Source organism: Phaethon aethereus (genome assembly GCF_964289735.1).
Source record: "Phaethon aethereus genome assembly, chromosome: 19".
Classification (NCBI taxonomy): domain Eukaryota; kingdom Metazoa; phylum Chordata; class Aves; order Phaethontiformes; family Phaethontidae; genus Phaethon; species Phaethon aethereus.
In genome coordinates, this window is record NC_138595.1 from 5,192,744 (window position 1) to 5,209,204 (window position 16,461).

Genomic DNA, 16,461 nt, shown 5'->3' on the forward strand with positions numbered 1-16,461 from the left:
TGGCTCTCCTGAACACCAGCTAAGTGCAGAAAAGCACAAGGAAACAGCCCCAGAGCACCTTCCCCAGCTCCCTGCGGGTTCCACTCAAACGCACCAGGGTTTGAAGTCCGTGTCACAATCCCAACACAAACGACTCTTGTGCTCCCTGGGATGCGTACCTGGGAGAGGGCCTTAAACACTGCTTTATAAACTGGTTCCATGCTCGCTCCGCTGGTCTCAGCTGCTTGCTGGATATTGTGCAGCCATTTCCTTCTGGCAAAGCTCTGCAGGCACTCCATGCGACTTCGTTCCACGCTTGCGGTCAGAAATTCCACCAAGTTATCAATAGCTTCATCCTCATCGCCAGTGAACTCGGAAGCAACTAACTCAAGGAAAGTCTGGAATGCCTTTGGAGATAGCTTCCCCACTCTGCTGAGCCGTGGGTAATGGGAGCAAAGGTGTTTCTTTGCTAGGAGAAGAAACAGAAAATAAGACAGGGACAGTCTATTTGGATAAAATGTTCTGCTTTTCTTTTGCAAAATATGAATCAAACCCTAAACTGGCTTTGGGTGGAGTTCACCAGTCCATCATTCTGGGTTTCTTCCAGCTATGTCCTAAATGGAAAGAGGAAAGCTGCTTGGAGTTATCAAAAATCAGAGGTATCTTCACATCAGAACCAAATTTTGTAGACACTTGAGGGAGTGGTGGGACTGGGTTGCAGGTAGGCATTCTGCATACAGTAACTATAGTAGTTGAGACCTTACAGAAAAACTATTCATCAATCCCATTAAAAATGTGAAGGCCAGAGTCTACAGACTCACAGGTCACTCATATTCCTGGATTTTCCATGATATACCATACTTGCAGACTTTTTTTTTTTTAAGCCTTCTGAAGGAATTATCATTCTTAATTACCCTTCTTTAGGTGCCTTTGATGAATTATTGAAATCACATGTGTATTGTGCTAAATTTCATAAATGAAAAGCCAAGAAAACAAAAGCTCTATTGAAGTCACATAGAGGATGGGACAACAATGGAATCACCTGTACTGCACCAAGATGTGTAGCTGTGGAGCAAAAGAAGCAAGAGAGCTTTTATAAGAAATACTGGGTTTAGAAGAATGAATTAGTGTGAAAAACATCTAAAACAGTGAGGTGCTGCCTGTTAGCTCCCAGGGGAGTGAAGGAGTGCAGAGATGACTGCACGGACCTGCTCCTTCCCATTCTGCACAAGGCCAGGGAGTAGAACCTTTTTCATGTCCCAGCAACTGCGGCTGAGCTGCCGCAGCTAAGGCTGCAGCAGAAAGGTCTGGCAGAGTTTCCTTTTGCTTGGAGGGAGGGGGAATGAGGAATGCCACAAGGGTCAACTTATGATTCCCAAGAATCGCTTTCCTGCATCTACTCATTCTAGTTCACAAACCCAATTTGCCCAGCGGCCCTGAAGTCGAAGTGGCACTTCATCTTAGACTTGTAATCCTAACACACTGAGCACGAAAATGTAAATTTACCCTTCGGTTTCTATTCAGATGTTACCTAAATCAGCAGCTGGGCTCACAGGGCTGTTCAGCCCGTGTGCCAGGGGCTGCCAGGCTGCTCCCCGCGCCCGGGCCCTGGGCTCACGGGGGTGCTCTTGCACAGGCTTTGGAAGTTCTGGCGTTGGAAAGCCGGGATCGCCGGGTGCTCTGCCCGAGCTGTGCTTGCCTGATCATGCTCCTGGCAAGTGCCTCTCCTCAGCGCTGCCATGACTAACACTTTCATCATTTTTTCTGCATCCTGATTTCAAATCCTCTTGGAGCCGAAGAAGTAAAGGAAGGAGAGCTATTCGTCAAGCCGCTTCCGACTCGCGAACGAAGCAAGCAAAGATGTATAGGTAGAAGCGTGACTTTGCTGCTAAGCGGGGAGCATTTTTGTGATCAATACCTACAGTATAATAGAAACTGCTTTGATTAATGATGCACAGGAACAGGCAGGGAGCCGCCCTGATTGCTTCCCAGTGCACCCAAGACTCGGGTGTTGATGGGAGCTGAGAGCCTCCTCCTTTCCCCATGGAAGCAAGGGAGCATTTTATCACTGGTTTTAGCTGTAGAAGTAGCAAGTACTAACTGGCCCAAATCATGGTGGAGCTGACTGTTAATGCTGTCTTATCCTGCCCATCATCTAAAGAACATTCAGTATTTTTAAATTTAATTTCTGATTTTCTGGCAGAATTGGGATGGAGAATTTTTTGATGGTATAAAAATGTTTGGATTTTCACTTCCACTTTTTTCTCTCTCTGACGAAGGAGATGAAGAAATACACATGAAGCTGAACATGGTCATCAGTTCCTTCATCACTGAGCCACAACATAATGAATTATTTCCCCATTATATATGTAACATGATGTTTTTCACTTACAAGGAAAGTGAAATAATTCTACCCACTTTTCACTCTGTGCTTTCATGGAGGAGGATTACAATGTCTGTGAAAGCTTCCTCCAAACCTGCTTGTTCCATGCTGTCTTTGAGAGATGAGGTTGAAGCTGCTGGAAATAGTTTTATGTTGCTTGTAGGTTGTATTGATTTTGCTATGCTATTTTTCTATTTATTCGTCCTTTAGTTTATGAGCCCATCATGGAAGGGACTATGTCCTTCCATATTTCTGTAGTGTTCTTGTGGCATGCTTGGAATACAAGAGCGCTGTAAACTGCTGGTTTCTTCTGTGGCTGTGCAGCCAGAAGACAATTAACTGCAGCATGCTGGTGCGCTCCCCACCCCACCAGCTGCCTCAAGTGAGCTCAAGGATAAAGGGATTTTGGTGGTTGCCAAAATGAGCCATTTTTAGTAATGTGCAGCAGAACAAGCAACATGAAGATGAGCATGAAGATGAATAAACCAGTCCTCTCCACCCAAGCACACATGCAGACATGTTCTTAGTTGCTAGTACAGTATTTCAGAGCAGCTGATGCCCACGTATTCTCAGGTATGAGGCTGCCAGACAGGTCCAGGTGAACCTGCAGCACTTCTGTCTGACCCAAGTCTATTCTGTCAAGGACCAAATTTGCTAAGTTTTTTCGGAGAAATGAACCAACAGAACAGTGAGACTCCAAGTTGCTACCTAATTCATGAGAGCTGTGCAACAGTGTGCATTACTAAAGGCTATCTGAGACCCATAAGGAAAGCTGTTGTTCTCTCCTATGAGATACATCCCTGCAGATAGCACAGTAAAATGTATCTATTAAAAATAGCTGGATAACACAGATGGGCTAGACTAAAAGTGCAAACATATCCTTAGGCTTTACGAGTGTTTTTCACTTCCATATCACAAGTATACATTGCATGTTACAGCTGAAATATTTTTCAACACATCACAATGCCATGAAAGCATTGGGCTACCTCTCTGACTGTGAATCTGTTGCAGAGGAGTCTTGCACAGGAGGAGGGGATAGAGCTATGCATTAAAAAGTAGATCTGGATAACTGTTCATTTTCATTTTATACATCATACTGTGTATGCTTATGACTGCTTGCAAACACAAAAAATGACTGGTGCTTGCCAACAACTTCATTAGCATTGTCGTTGTATGGTTGACACTGTTCTCTCAGAGCAGAGCTGTTTCCTTACCCTTCCTCAAGGCCTCTTTTTCCATCCCTTCCTTGAATGTGCTTAGAACAGCATCCACCTCTTCCAGGTCCAGAAACCCAGAGGCATTGTTGTCCCACTTTTCGAAAAGGGCTTCCAAAAGCAGCTTCCGTTGGGCCAAGTGAGAGATGTGGTGAACCTACAATAGAGGAGGAAAAGCCAGTCTTTGATAATTCCTGGGCACTGATGCTCAGTGTCTACACAAGTATGGGAACTGCAGTGGTATGCTGATCATGTAATTCCTATGGGCCAGGCCAAAACCGTACATACAAAGCTCGGACCTGGAGATGAATCATTAAACCTGGGAGATATTCAGAAACACTAAACACAGCCAACAGTTCCATTTTACCAGGCAGAATCAGCACTGCAGAGGGTTATTTCCCAGTGAACAAATGAAGCTCATGCTGGATCTAAGGTGAGATCAACTCAGGTCAGTGGAAGTTTCCCAGAATACAAATGTCTTTCCAGCAAGAATTAACGACAGCCTTGTCAGTAACATCCAATGGTTTGACAGTTTGTATTTCCGTGCATTGTTATTTTGTTGGTGCTGCCCTGAAGTGTGTGGGCTCCAAGCAAATGCATGTACAATTTGTCCTTTAAGCTCAGTCTTTGCACAGCATACAGCGATAAATGGCTTGAGCGGAATTCTCTCAAAGGCCAAAATACTAGCAGTGTGTGTTGTGTTCAGCGTGAGGACAGTAGAGCCGTCAGATCCAATATCTCATCCAAATTAGGTCAGCAGCACAGAGGGAAACTAGAAAGAGGTCTGAGGCAAATGCAGCTAGAGAGGCTACTGTGGACAGACCCACCATGAAATATAGCTGTACTCTGAAGTGATACGGGGCACCCTGAAGCTGTGCATGAGGATATTGCTGAAGGAGAATATATTTTTTCAACACATGGCAAGAGCACCTTGTAACTTAAACACAAAGAATCATGTGCACTTTCACGTACAGCCATGCACATAGCAAAACCAAACACACTTGTTTTAAAATCCTCCCCAAAACATCCACAACCTCATATGTACATGCCAGTGCAGTAGGTCAGAGATCAGGTTCTTGGCTATTATAAAGGTGAATAAGCAGAATGGAATGTTTTGAGCTCTTTCACAATTAACTATCAACCTGCTGTCTCACTGAGTCCGGCTCTAGGACAGACAACCTCTTACAGATGAATCTGTCATCACTTCTAGCGCTAAGGGCTAGGGAGGGAGAATCCAAATGACAAGGGGGGTAAAAGGTCTCTTGAGGAAATAGAGAATGCAAGGCTGCAAGTGAATAGCTCTGCCAGCATGAGATTAAAAGGTGACTTTGTAAGTATCTGTAGGCGTTTGCTTGGTTTTTGTTTGGACATGGGATCAGCAAAACTTATCAATATTTACTTTTTCTAGTTGTTCCATTCTCTCCTCTTCTGTCTGTTTGTATTCCTCTTTGATAAATGCAATAAGCCTCTTCACAGTAGGCAGCGAAGTGTCTTCACCAACAAATGCCTCCATGAGCTGTACAAACTGTGGCAGGTTGAGGCAGCTTTCATCAAAGGCACTCCTAGTATGAGAAGCACAACGGTTCTGAATCTCTGCCATGATGGGATGTAAGTCTGAAAGGCAGAAAGCACAGTGTGTCGCAGGAAGCCAAGTGCCGCCCCAAAACCAGCCATGTGGCAGATATCAAAGCAGTCCTGAATCCTGCGCTTCCTATCCAGTGAAAGTATGGCTGAATATGAATCACAGAATCATAGAATCATTAAGGTTGGAAAGGACCTTCGAGATCATCAAGTCCAACCATTAACCCAACACCACCATGTCCCCTAAACCATGTCCTGAAGTGCCACATCCACACGTTTTTTGAACACTTTCAGAGATGGTGAGTCCTCCACCTCCCTGGGCAGCCTGGTCCAATGCTTGACCACTCTCTCAGTGAAGACATTTTTCCTAATATCCAATCTAAACCTCCCCTCGCGCAACTTGAGGCCATTTCCTCTCATCCTATCACTAGTTACTTGGGAGAAGAGACCAACCCCCACCTCACCACAACCCCCTTTCAGGTAGGTGTGGAGAGCGATAAGGTCTCCCTCAGCCTCCTCTTCTCCAGACTAAACAACCCCAGTTCCTTCAGCCGCTCCTCGTAAGACTCGTGCTCCAGACCGACTCCATGCTGACTAAAGACCTTAATCTGCTTATACTTTTCTAATAGTACTTCTTCAGATTTATGCTCCAGTCTAGCATGGATGCTATCATACAGCCAGGTCAAATCACTGAATACAGGTGAGCTGAAATTACTGTTACACAGCAAGTGGCCTTCGGAGACAAAGACTATACTGGCTGTATAACTTGAAGTCAGCTGCAGGAATTATTGTTTGTAGTGTTGCCAAAACTTTCAGCTCACAGCACTACTGGCATGTCTGCAGACACCGAGAGCCACTACGTGCCCAAGTGAACACACAACTTTGTGACCAAATACCTGGAAATCTAGTGCTGTCACACTTCCAGTCCTCTGGAATTCTCTCTCCATAGCTGGTATACCTGCCACTTAGGTCAGAAGTCAGAAGGTCACCTGATGAAAGATAAAGTATACCATGTAACGATATAAGCTTTTAAAAAAGACACAAGGTGTAACTTTTATAGAAACCTTTAAATACATCCATCCAAGCTATAGTTTCTACAGCAGATGAAAAGAGCTGACATGAGCAGTCACCTGACCATGGCACTTCAAACTGCTGGCTAGCTTCAGCAGGAGAATCCTGTCTGTCTGAGTGTGCTGGACCTGCACTTTCAGAAAGAAATCTTCTGTGAACCAGAGCTTACTAGTTCTGAGCACCCTGCTGATTATTATGTAAAATCTGCCGCTGTGTTTCTGGCGTTACCCTTGTTATCAGTAGCTATTTATTTTTACTGGCTAGAAATTCTGCTTCCTGAAATTCTCCTGGTGAGTGTTACATTTCTTAAGTCCAGCTACAAATACCTATTTTAGCAAGAGCAATAAGACAACTTTTTTCCAAGATGGGTTCAAAATGATATTCAGACTTCTTGTTTCCATCTACCTTTCTCTCAAAGAGCATCACACCATCATTTCTACAAGAACAGGATGGGAATCTGCTCTGAAGATGGAAGTACCGCATGCCCTAAACAACATGGGATGTGCATCCAGGGACTGGCTGAATGACAGGTTAGTGCTGTGTATGAGAAGTTAACCACAGAAAGCTGTAGGTACCAGTGGGCTGTACCATCAGCTTTACAGCCCTTTATGTAATAAGTCTGTCACTAGACTGCCCTGGCAACATAGACCCAGTTCTTGCAGTGTTTTAAAATGTGAGACACAAGAGTGTATTCACAGAGTGCTAGCAAGGAAGTTGGTCCTTCTAGTATGTTTGAGAAAGTACCTCTCGTAAAACACACAGTTTCCCGACCACAGCCTTCTTAGAACAAGGGCCTTTGTACACAATTAAGTATGATATTCCTCTGGAAACACAGTGAGAGATTAAAATAAAAGGTTCCTGCTATATGATCCCATACTATATCTCCCTATAGGCAATCACAGTCTAAAAATTATTAGAAGTAATTTCTAAATTTAACGTGCTCAGGCACTGTTCCACGGAGTGAAACAGAACATAAAGTTTCTCCTCATTATAAAAATGCTGCTGCTTCAGAAAGTCCCTACTTGAATTAAAGTGTCTGCTCAGTGCCTTGAATACAGATCACCAGCAAAGTGACTCACCTGCCGTCCTGTGAGAGGAACATGCTCTGAAACCTTGGCGGAAAACACCATGGTGAGAAGATATCAAAGCTTATCATCTCAGGTATTCAGAAGTCACTCACATTCAAAAACAAGGTTTTGAAATGGATTAAATACACATCTACAGTTAAACCAGTCCAAATGTATATGTTGAAAAAGAATAAGGTCTGCCAGAATAAAAGAGAATGCGTTACCTTTATCTTGGTCTTGCAGAAGGTCCTCATCTGGCAGTCTTGTCTCTGAGCTTGTCTGTTGGCCAAACTGGCTGCCATGCTGCCTAGAAAAACTCTCTTTTCTCGCAGGAGTTTCTTTCACAACCTCTGCAACTGGAGCATCCTGTTTTGAAGCAATGACATCCATGCCTGCCACAGCTCTGTCTTCTGAGGGCATGGTTATAGCTTCAGGTGTTGGTCCTGAAATTGTGTTGGTTGCCTCTGCAATTGAATTGTCCTTCTCCTGACCAACTTGCCCTTCTGAGCCAGGTTCTCTGTCTGAGATACGATAATCATCTTCCCTATTTGTTTCTGTATCAGGCTCTCTATTCAGGTTAAATTCCTCTTCCTCCACCTGTTTTTCAGATCCAGGTTCTCCCCCTCTACTGAGACTGTACCTAGTAGAGGCTGATCCTGGGAAAGCTTCCTCCTGTTTGTCTGCACTTCCAGATGCAGTTTGCCTCTCCGTTTTGATGTCTTCATGGAAACTGGATTTCTCACTATGTATCGTATCTCCATCCAAATCACTCGCTTCAAAATCAGTGATTTGCACCGCCGACACAGCGTCCTCACCTTCCTTTCTCACTTCAGCATCGCTTGATTCTGCTGCTTGGTTTTCTTCCATAGAAATTCCTCCAGTCTCAGCTTCACTCATGCACATTTGTTCAAAAAGACCTCTGACACTTGGTCTCATTCTGTATGTGCCTTCTCTATTATCATCTACGGGTTCATATGCTACAATCTCTCCCTCAGAAATTCCAGTTTGAGACAAGACTAACTTTTCACTGAGTTCCTCACAAACTTCCTGATCATCAAGGCCTCCCCATAAATCCATAAGCTCAATCTCTTGCAGCTCAATTATTGGCCCTAAAATAGAAAAAATATTGATAAGTTGATAGTTTGCATTGGTTTTACGTTCTCTAGTATTGCATAAGAAAACTTAAAGAAAAAAAAGGTATTCCCAAGCAAATATTAACTATCAGATAGTACCCTCCGCAAAATGCATCTCAGAAACACAAAACTCCAGAACAATGTCTTTGCCTGCAGAGAACTGCACTTGTTATTGTGTCTTACACCATATTTCTTTTGAAACAAATGTTTCATATTTTTCCATACTAAGAAGGAAAGCTGTAATTTGCCTTGCATTTGATCTTAGCAATTAATTAATGTCCAATATCTTCAAAATATTTTACATTTATGTAGATGATTCTCTGTGTTTTTTCTTATCCTTCCACGTTCCTGGAGAAATTTTAGTGTAAACACGAGATTAACTTCTAATATTGCCCAGTAAGAAAGAACAATTGTTTCAGGAAAAGTAGTCTTTCTTTAATCCTGCTTCCAAAACCTACTTCAGAATTTTGTAGGAAGGAAAAGTTTTGGATGCTGAAGCATTTCTGAACATTGCATCACAGTTTGCAAAACAGGTTTGCAGATGATGGTGTACAGGTCACCGCATTCATTTGTGTCTTTTTTAGGCTCTGTCCATTTCTGGTAGCACTTATGAAATACATATTAACTATACAACCTCATGTGACCTCCTCAAGTTTTAACCCCAGTTGAAACACCCCATATACTTACACTGTCTTGGGTTACTGAATCCCCTCTTAGCAATCACAGGGCTTCTGTCATAGAAGGCTACCAGTAGGGCAAGTATTTTTTGTCTATCTAAGAGACCCACCTAAACAAAAAGATTACAATTATTGGGTTTTTCCTGTGGTTCTTGGGACTTACAACAACATTTGCAGCACTACAAAGGCACCATTAGCTAAGAATTAACTGTGACTGAAAATTATGCATTAGCAGAACATCAGTAAAAATTTCAAAGAAGTGAATTTATTTCATAGGGGTAAAATTTTTTTCTATGGGCTTAGCCAGAACTCAGCATACATATTAATATTACTTTGCAGGCACATCCTCTTGCATATTCTGGGCAAATTACAGTTAGACGATTGTAACCACTTCTGCCAAAGGGATTCTTCATGTAAAGATCAAAGCTTCAACGTTTCACACTTTCAGGACAGATCTTGATTGTCTGACGGCACTGTGGAAGAATTTTCACATATTGTGGGCTATGCTGCATTACTTTAGTGACTGCACATTGTAGTTTGGTTTTGTGCCCCATCATTTCCTTTGAAGCGTTATGTATTGGCAACTGCCTAGAAAAATAATTAGTCCAAAAATCTGAGCTATTATGACAACCTCCCTAATTTCCTTTGAAAATTCATACACATTCGACCACAGAGGTGAGAGAGGGCTCTGTAGTTCCAGTGCAGAGGAACATGCAGATATTAAGTCCTTGTTGCTCAGGGTGAGCGTGTACAGACAATAAAACCAGGAAAAGACAGTGAAACGGGTCACTTCCAATCAGGAAATTGTCTTTAAAAAGTAAGGCAAATCTAAACGATTGCAAGTTTTCCATTTGATGATGAATTCCTGTTGTCATTATTTAAGTCCTGCCACCTTTGTAATCTCCCTGCCATTAGTGAAACATAGTAGTTAATTAGAGAACAGATCTACTTAAGTTCATTATTTGTAGCAAGTAGCTTTCCATCTGAATAATTGATTTCCTTTTCATATTTTGCTCTTAGATTAAAAACTGCAAAATGTAAAATTCACCAAGTTTTTAATTCCTTGTGAACTTTTCCTGCCCTTAGGTTGAAGAAATGAAGGAAGTTTGCTGCTCTTTTCTGGAAATGAGCTCAAGATGACTGCGTCGTTTATAATGTGAAACCGTAATCAATGGCATCCTTGTTTAGAAACAGAGGATTTGAAAACAGCTGAGAGGTACGTATCACCTACTGCTGAAGTGCCTCCCAAGGAAGCCAATACTGAAAACTAAGTGAACACATCACATTTTCTGTTACTGCAACACCTTTCCTCTGAAGAGAATTGAAAGCTTTTTGCAAATTCTGAGGAAAGGATCAGAACTGAAATGTAACCTGTCCTCCAGTCCATTTTTTCTTCAGACTCCCATAACATAATTCCTGCTGATAAAAAATGCTGGAAATCAGAGTTGAATTTCAGCCATGTGTGGGTTTGGAACAACAAATGTCGTCACATAATTCTGTCCTTAAACTTACAAGATGTAGGCCCTGATTCCCAGCATCTTCATCTTCTTGGCATTAACGTACAAATATCTTGCACGCTCCAACGTAAACGTTTCTTTAGGCTGTTTGTTTTTCAGTTGAATGTATCGGATTGGGTTCTGCATCCATTTAGTAGCTATACAAACACAGAACATGTTTCTGAAGATGTTACCAGATCGCTGTGTAATATTTGGCTTCTCCATTCAGTATTTCCATTACTCACACTCAATTTTCCCTTTAAATTTCCTCAGCTGTTACTTGTCACAATCATCTGCTGGTTGTCTTGAAGTTGGCAGCACTAACGCAAAGCTTTGTTTTATTAAAAATGTAAATCAATGAATGAAGTATTAGTAAAAAGAAAATAAAGTGTTGTTTTGGAATTCAGGTACTTTTTTGTCAGGTTAGAATACTATACTTGGAGGATTTAGATAACTCAGATCCTAGAAGAGGTTTTTTGTGATTTAGATGAAATAATTTTATTTTTATATATTGTTAAAAATAATAAATTCCTTTTCAGAAATTACCAAATATGAATTAGGGGTATATTTTCCACCTTATTTTAACATTTACAATTTATACAGATTTGCCATTCTACCAGAGGTCTCTGTAATTGCAGGACACTTTTCCTTACAACTTACTTTGGGAGGAACACGTCACCGCAAAGCTACCTATAGAAGAGAGGAGCATTATGACAGGAAAACCATTTCCAAGGTCCTGTACCCTGTTACGCTTTCTTTCTGGGTTCCTAAATTTACTAGGAAAGGTCATGTTTCTTTGTACTTTGTGTGTGACTGGGGAGGCTAGTGAAAGGTTCCTGCCCGTCAGCTCTTTGTACTGAGTCGCGTCGGCAGGACAGGTACATACAGCATCCACTATAACTAACGGCAGGCCATCTGTGTTTGTACAACTGCCCAAAACTCGCCTCCACTTTTAACGAGTGCCAACTCTAGTCGCTAGAGAGTTGAAACATGTTGACCTAATTTTCTTGTCACCTCGATATTGGCAGGTGATGATTCTCAGTTGTTTTCAGCAATGGGATCTATGAGTAATTCCTTCAGGAACACAGACTAAACCAGACTTGCCGTTTAATCAGTGATAGGTCTGCGTTTAATGGCTTGATTGTTTTTCTGGAAATGCGATGTGTGTATCTTGAATACCACAATATGCTTGTTAGCGAGCAAGATGGGAAGAACAGACACTTCGGAAAGGTCATGAGAAAGCAGACTTTGCTGTTGCTGTACTGCAAGAAAGGTAATCAGAAGTGTCTCAAACTGCCTTGGTTTGGAAATTAATCTCTGACTAAATTCAGTTGCATTTAAAGGTCCTGGGCTTAAAACATCCTGGAAAATTAATGCAGATTCTGTTACCGTGTATAGAAGAAACTATACTTGATGCACATGAGGACAGAGAGACAATAAGCTTAAAATTCTCAGAGCCATGTCGTTTTTGGGCGCTAGAGCAGCGATTCAACTGTGTTCTGGTATTGTCTTGGAAAGTTTCTGCTTCACTGTATAGTCCAGGCTGCTCTTGCTGAGCTGCCATCCTTCTGGATCCATGCATTTGAAATAATGATCGTGTGGATACCTTCTAATTTGACTAATTCAAACACTGCTTTCTCAGCTCCCTGGCCCTAATTGCAACTCACTGAGGCAGGCAGCCACACTCCCCATGCAGACTGGAATAACTGCCTGCTACCGAGCAAATGTAAATTAGGGACTGAAACAACTGCTTTGCTGTGCTTTGCAGAATGAGTACTACAGGTGATGGATCACATTCAAGCAGTAGAAGTCTTTGGGTTAGTTTGCATCTTTTATCCTCCCTGTGGATACAGTACAGCAGCAGTTATTAGAGCTACACAAAAGAAACCAGGTCAGGTTTAAAAGAACTGCATGGTCCACACTACAGTTTAGTGAACTCAGTTTGCAGAGCAAGGCTACCTCGGAGGCTAGAAACAGCAACCGTGTTCGTGCTCTGATCATTGTTTTCTGGGCAGTGATGGTGTCTGTGCTGATAGCTGCTCACTCTTGTTATGTTGTGCTAGGATTTTTGGCTCTTTGCCTCTGAGATTCCACTGGGATTAGCAGCACGGAGATGGTGATTACTGCCACAGAAATCATAGGAAGAAAGTAACATGAAAACATGAAAGGGAAAGAAGGGATCCTTTCAAAACGCAGGGCAAAGATAGGACTCAGCTTTATATATTACTCTACCCAGGAGGACCCATCATAGCTCTTCCTGACAGAGCAATAGGAAAATTAAATGCCTTCTAACTGAGAAGTAGACACATTTCTTTCCTCATCCCTGAAACAGCAGCTTGCCGGCTATTCTCTAAAACACACCATTGGTGTTGAAACGTGCTGTGTAATTCCATTCTCTTAGAGGTAATGACACTACGAGCATGACATTGTAGAGCACAGTTCATTCTGGGTAGGCATGCTGTAAACATCACTAGAGGAGTGCTGGATGGAATGTATAATGTAGGGGAGAAAACTGTAAGATTATGGCTACCATTTGCTGTTTAGTAGCCAGTAACTGGCTAACTGAGGCTACTCAGTACCATACTTTTTGGATGAAGCCCAAGTTTTTAGCAATAGCTTATGCCATTGATCCTTCAGCTCCTACTATTTACCAGCTTTCTAACAAATCTAGCTTTTTTTTTTTTTTAATGGGGATGCAGGTGTATTCAGAGGCCGACAGATAGAGTTTAGAGCTGCTGAAAACCAAATTATGGCTTTTGAGTTCCAGTTCCAGCTCTGTAACTGACTCATTGTATTTTAATTTCCTGACCATAAACTGCGGCTGAAGTTCACAGCACTTTTCTCAGGGAGGCTGTAAAGGTAGATTATTTTGCATTTTAAATTTAAACTATTATGAGATTTATTGATAGAAGCCCTAAAGGTGTATAAATTAATGCAACATAATTAACACAATATATGTTACTGCTGTAGTAATGTGCACATTTGTTAAGGTCAATCTATACCAGGTTATCTTTTCTGAAGTACGGCTGAATAGACAAATTAGCACCCAAACGTTCCGAACGTGCTGTGGGAACAGGCAATGATCAGGAGTAGTAAAGTTTGAGGCTAATTTCTTCTCCAGAATCATCAAACTTCAGCCCCGAGTCATCACATTAGCTCATTCCATTTCTAATTAGCCACCAACTTATAGGCTATTGGCTATTATTTCTGTGTCTAAGAACTATGAATTTGAAAGCAATGCAGCAGCTATTGTCCTCTGAAATAATGCCGTGTAAGCACAAAGAGAGTATCTGGAGTCACAAAGAATAAAAAGAAGGCAGCGACCCGGAGAAATACCAAACTGGAAGCATCACCATATTGAAATTAGGTTGAAGCTGCTTTGCCTACCTTTCCATAATCACAATCCAGGAAGAGATCAGTAAACATTTGCCTCCACATATCATGTCTTACTGCTTCTTGGAAGTCATCAGCACACTGACAGAGATGCTTCAGGATTTCTTGGAACATGTCATCTGAAAAATGTTCAGTGTAGGAATGGACATACTACGGAGAGAAAGCAGTAGTGTAAATGGTTAGCTTTCTTCAAGTATTTCCACCTTTATTTGAACTCTTAAAAATCTATTGCATGCAATGAAATATATGTGATTGTGTAGTTTAATCTGCTAATGGAATGCAACTTGGTGCATGGATGCTACACTGCCTACTTTGTTCTTTCTTTCAGAAGCAGCAATACTCTCCAAGCAAGCCCGGGACGCTGCTGCGCAAGGCACTGCACAAATGTACCTTGTTCCTTTCCTGGCCCGGAGGTCACTTATCATGTCCAGCGGGTCAGAGACGCCGGATCAGAGAGCATTACTCCTATGCAATGCCATTGCTTAAGCTAGGTTATCTCAGGGAGGTTATAGGTTCTCCATGGTTTTCTGCAGCATTTAGTATTCCTGACTTACCTCCCAAGGAGGCATTTTGAGCCATTAGTCTTTGCAGAACTGTCACTCAACTCTCTAATGCCACAAAATGACCGTTGCCCACAATTTCAGTGTTTAGAGAACCGTCTGGATACAATAAAAAAAGGAAAGAACCTTTTGAAAATGAGCCTGCTGTCACCTCAGTCTACTGGCACTGGGAATACTACTGACTCAAGATTTATTTTAAGTTCTAGCCTTGGAGACACTTTAACACTTTGGATTTATAGCCATGTGGTTTTTATGAGCAAAAGCAATATGGTTCTAAAAATGTGGTGTGCATGACATAAATAATAACGGCCATCAGGACAGACCACAATCCCAAAGCCTGGGCTGAATTATTACAGCAGATTTCTGGAGCCAGCCACCATAACAAGGAGCCCATACAGTTAAAAGGAGGAATTTGCAAAACACGGGATGTTTCCCATTATCGCATTTTTAGAGTATGGATACCTGACATAAGTGTTAGAACATCTTGGACTTGTTGAAATGCCACACAGGCATTAATGAACTGAAATATTAACGTATGTTATTATTATTCATGTCTGTATTGCATAATTTCCAGATATATGGGACAAGTGGAGAAGAGAGGAGGAGCAGAAAAGCAGCAGCCAATGGCCTGAGGGGTGGCTGGTGGGAAAGAAGAACTCCTAAGGCAATGCATGTTTTTTCTGCATTTCAGCATAAAAAGAGAGAAGGTGGCAGATCTGGGGCTACGTGTATCTACGAGCTTTTCAGAGATATTACAACCAGGAGCCCTGTGACAGATGAACCTTAAAGATGACAGCAGCTGGGAGGAGGTAGATTGGACAAGCAGCTTGTTATTTTGTATGTCATCCTGATGACACATCCAAAGGCTTGTGTATTAATACTGCTGTCTAACAGCTCCACACAACATTTTTTAGGAGCGTATGTTCGGCTATGTGGGCAGGAGGAGCTATCGTAGAGTCATAAGCTTTTCTTAGCTGATGTGTGTAAAGTACTCTACGGTGTAAAGTACTGTACGCATAATAAGCACACATTTATTTATTATTAACCCAGAGATTTTGACACCTATCAGAAGAAAGCTGGCACACCTCCTTCTTGCTACCCAGCGTGAGACCTCGCCATAGTTTTGTGCACACATTATCATCAATAACAATGGATCTTTGCTTTTTGTTCCTGCTGATCCCAATAGAAATCAAGGAAGCCACATGCAATCATGAAAAATAATGTCACCTTTAAAGCCTGGTTCTGACCCTACAAAGGCAATGTGAGTATTTCCCTTGGTGTCAATAGCTTTATGTCAGACTGCCGGGGGTTCTGCATGTTAGAGTACAAAGCATGTGAAATAAACTATTAAGGACTGGTCTCCGGGATTTAAACGCTTTTAATGTAACTAACCCCACGAGCTTGTCACGAAGGATATAAAAATTCAACAGCCAACTGTTTTGCACGTCTGAAAAAAAACCAAACCCAAACCCAATAACAACGTGTGAGGTCTCTCTACTGAGTTTCTAACAGCCTTTAAGTAACCCAAAGCTGCACTGAATTCAAGGGGGGAAAAAAAAGCGCCATTTAATTTTAAGGTCCATTAAAAAGCAACTCCTTCCACATGTGAAAGGGCCTAGACCAGTGTGCAGAAAGATCACCTCTCTTTCTGGTTTTGGTGCATGATGCAAACTGATGAACAAAGGTAAACTGCAGCTGAGGATTAGAAACAGCCCTGTCCTGAGAGCGAGGCCTGTGATTATGGAACAGTTCCCAAGGGAAGGGATGAAAGCCTCATCGCTTGACTCAATTAAAACCGGACTGGAAAAAGCATCAGAGAATATATTCCGAGAACAGCGTCGCACGGGCGGGTAAGCCAGACAGCTTGCCGGTCCGTATCTTTTGTACTTCTGATCTCTGTTGTCATA

The 16,461-nt window shown here is 42.0% G+C and overlaps 1 protein-coding gene across 1 annotated transcript in view; it reads right to left on the minus strand.

Moving 5' to 3' along the window:
* The window catches only part of EFCAB5 (EF-hand calcium binding domain 5), a gene marked incomplete at both ends in the record, with an annotated part of 33,375 nt that overhangs the window by 7,964 nt on the left and 8,950 nt on the right, over positions 1–16,461 (minus strand). Inside the window, 8 exon segments of the mRNA XM_082008727.1 lie at positions 95–448; positions 3,577–3,733; positions 4,976–5,190; positions 6,054–6,146; positions 6,288–6,356; positions 7,520–8,404; positions 9,116–9,215; positions 13,989–14,144. Coding sequence (XP_081864853.1) covers positions 95–448; positions 3,577–3,733; positions 4,976–5,190; positions 6,054–6,146; positions 6,288–6,356; positions 7,520–8,404; positions 9,116–9,215; positions 13,989–14,144 — 2,029 coding nt within the window.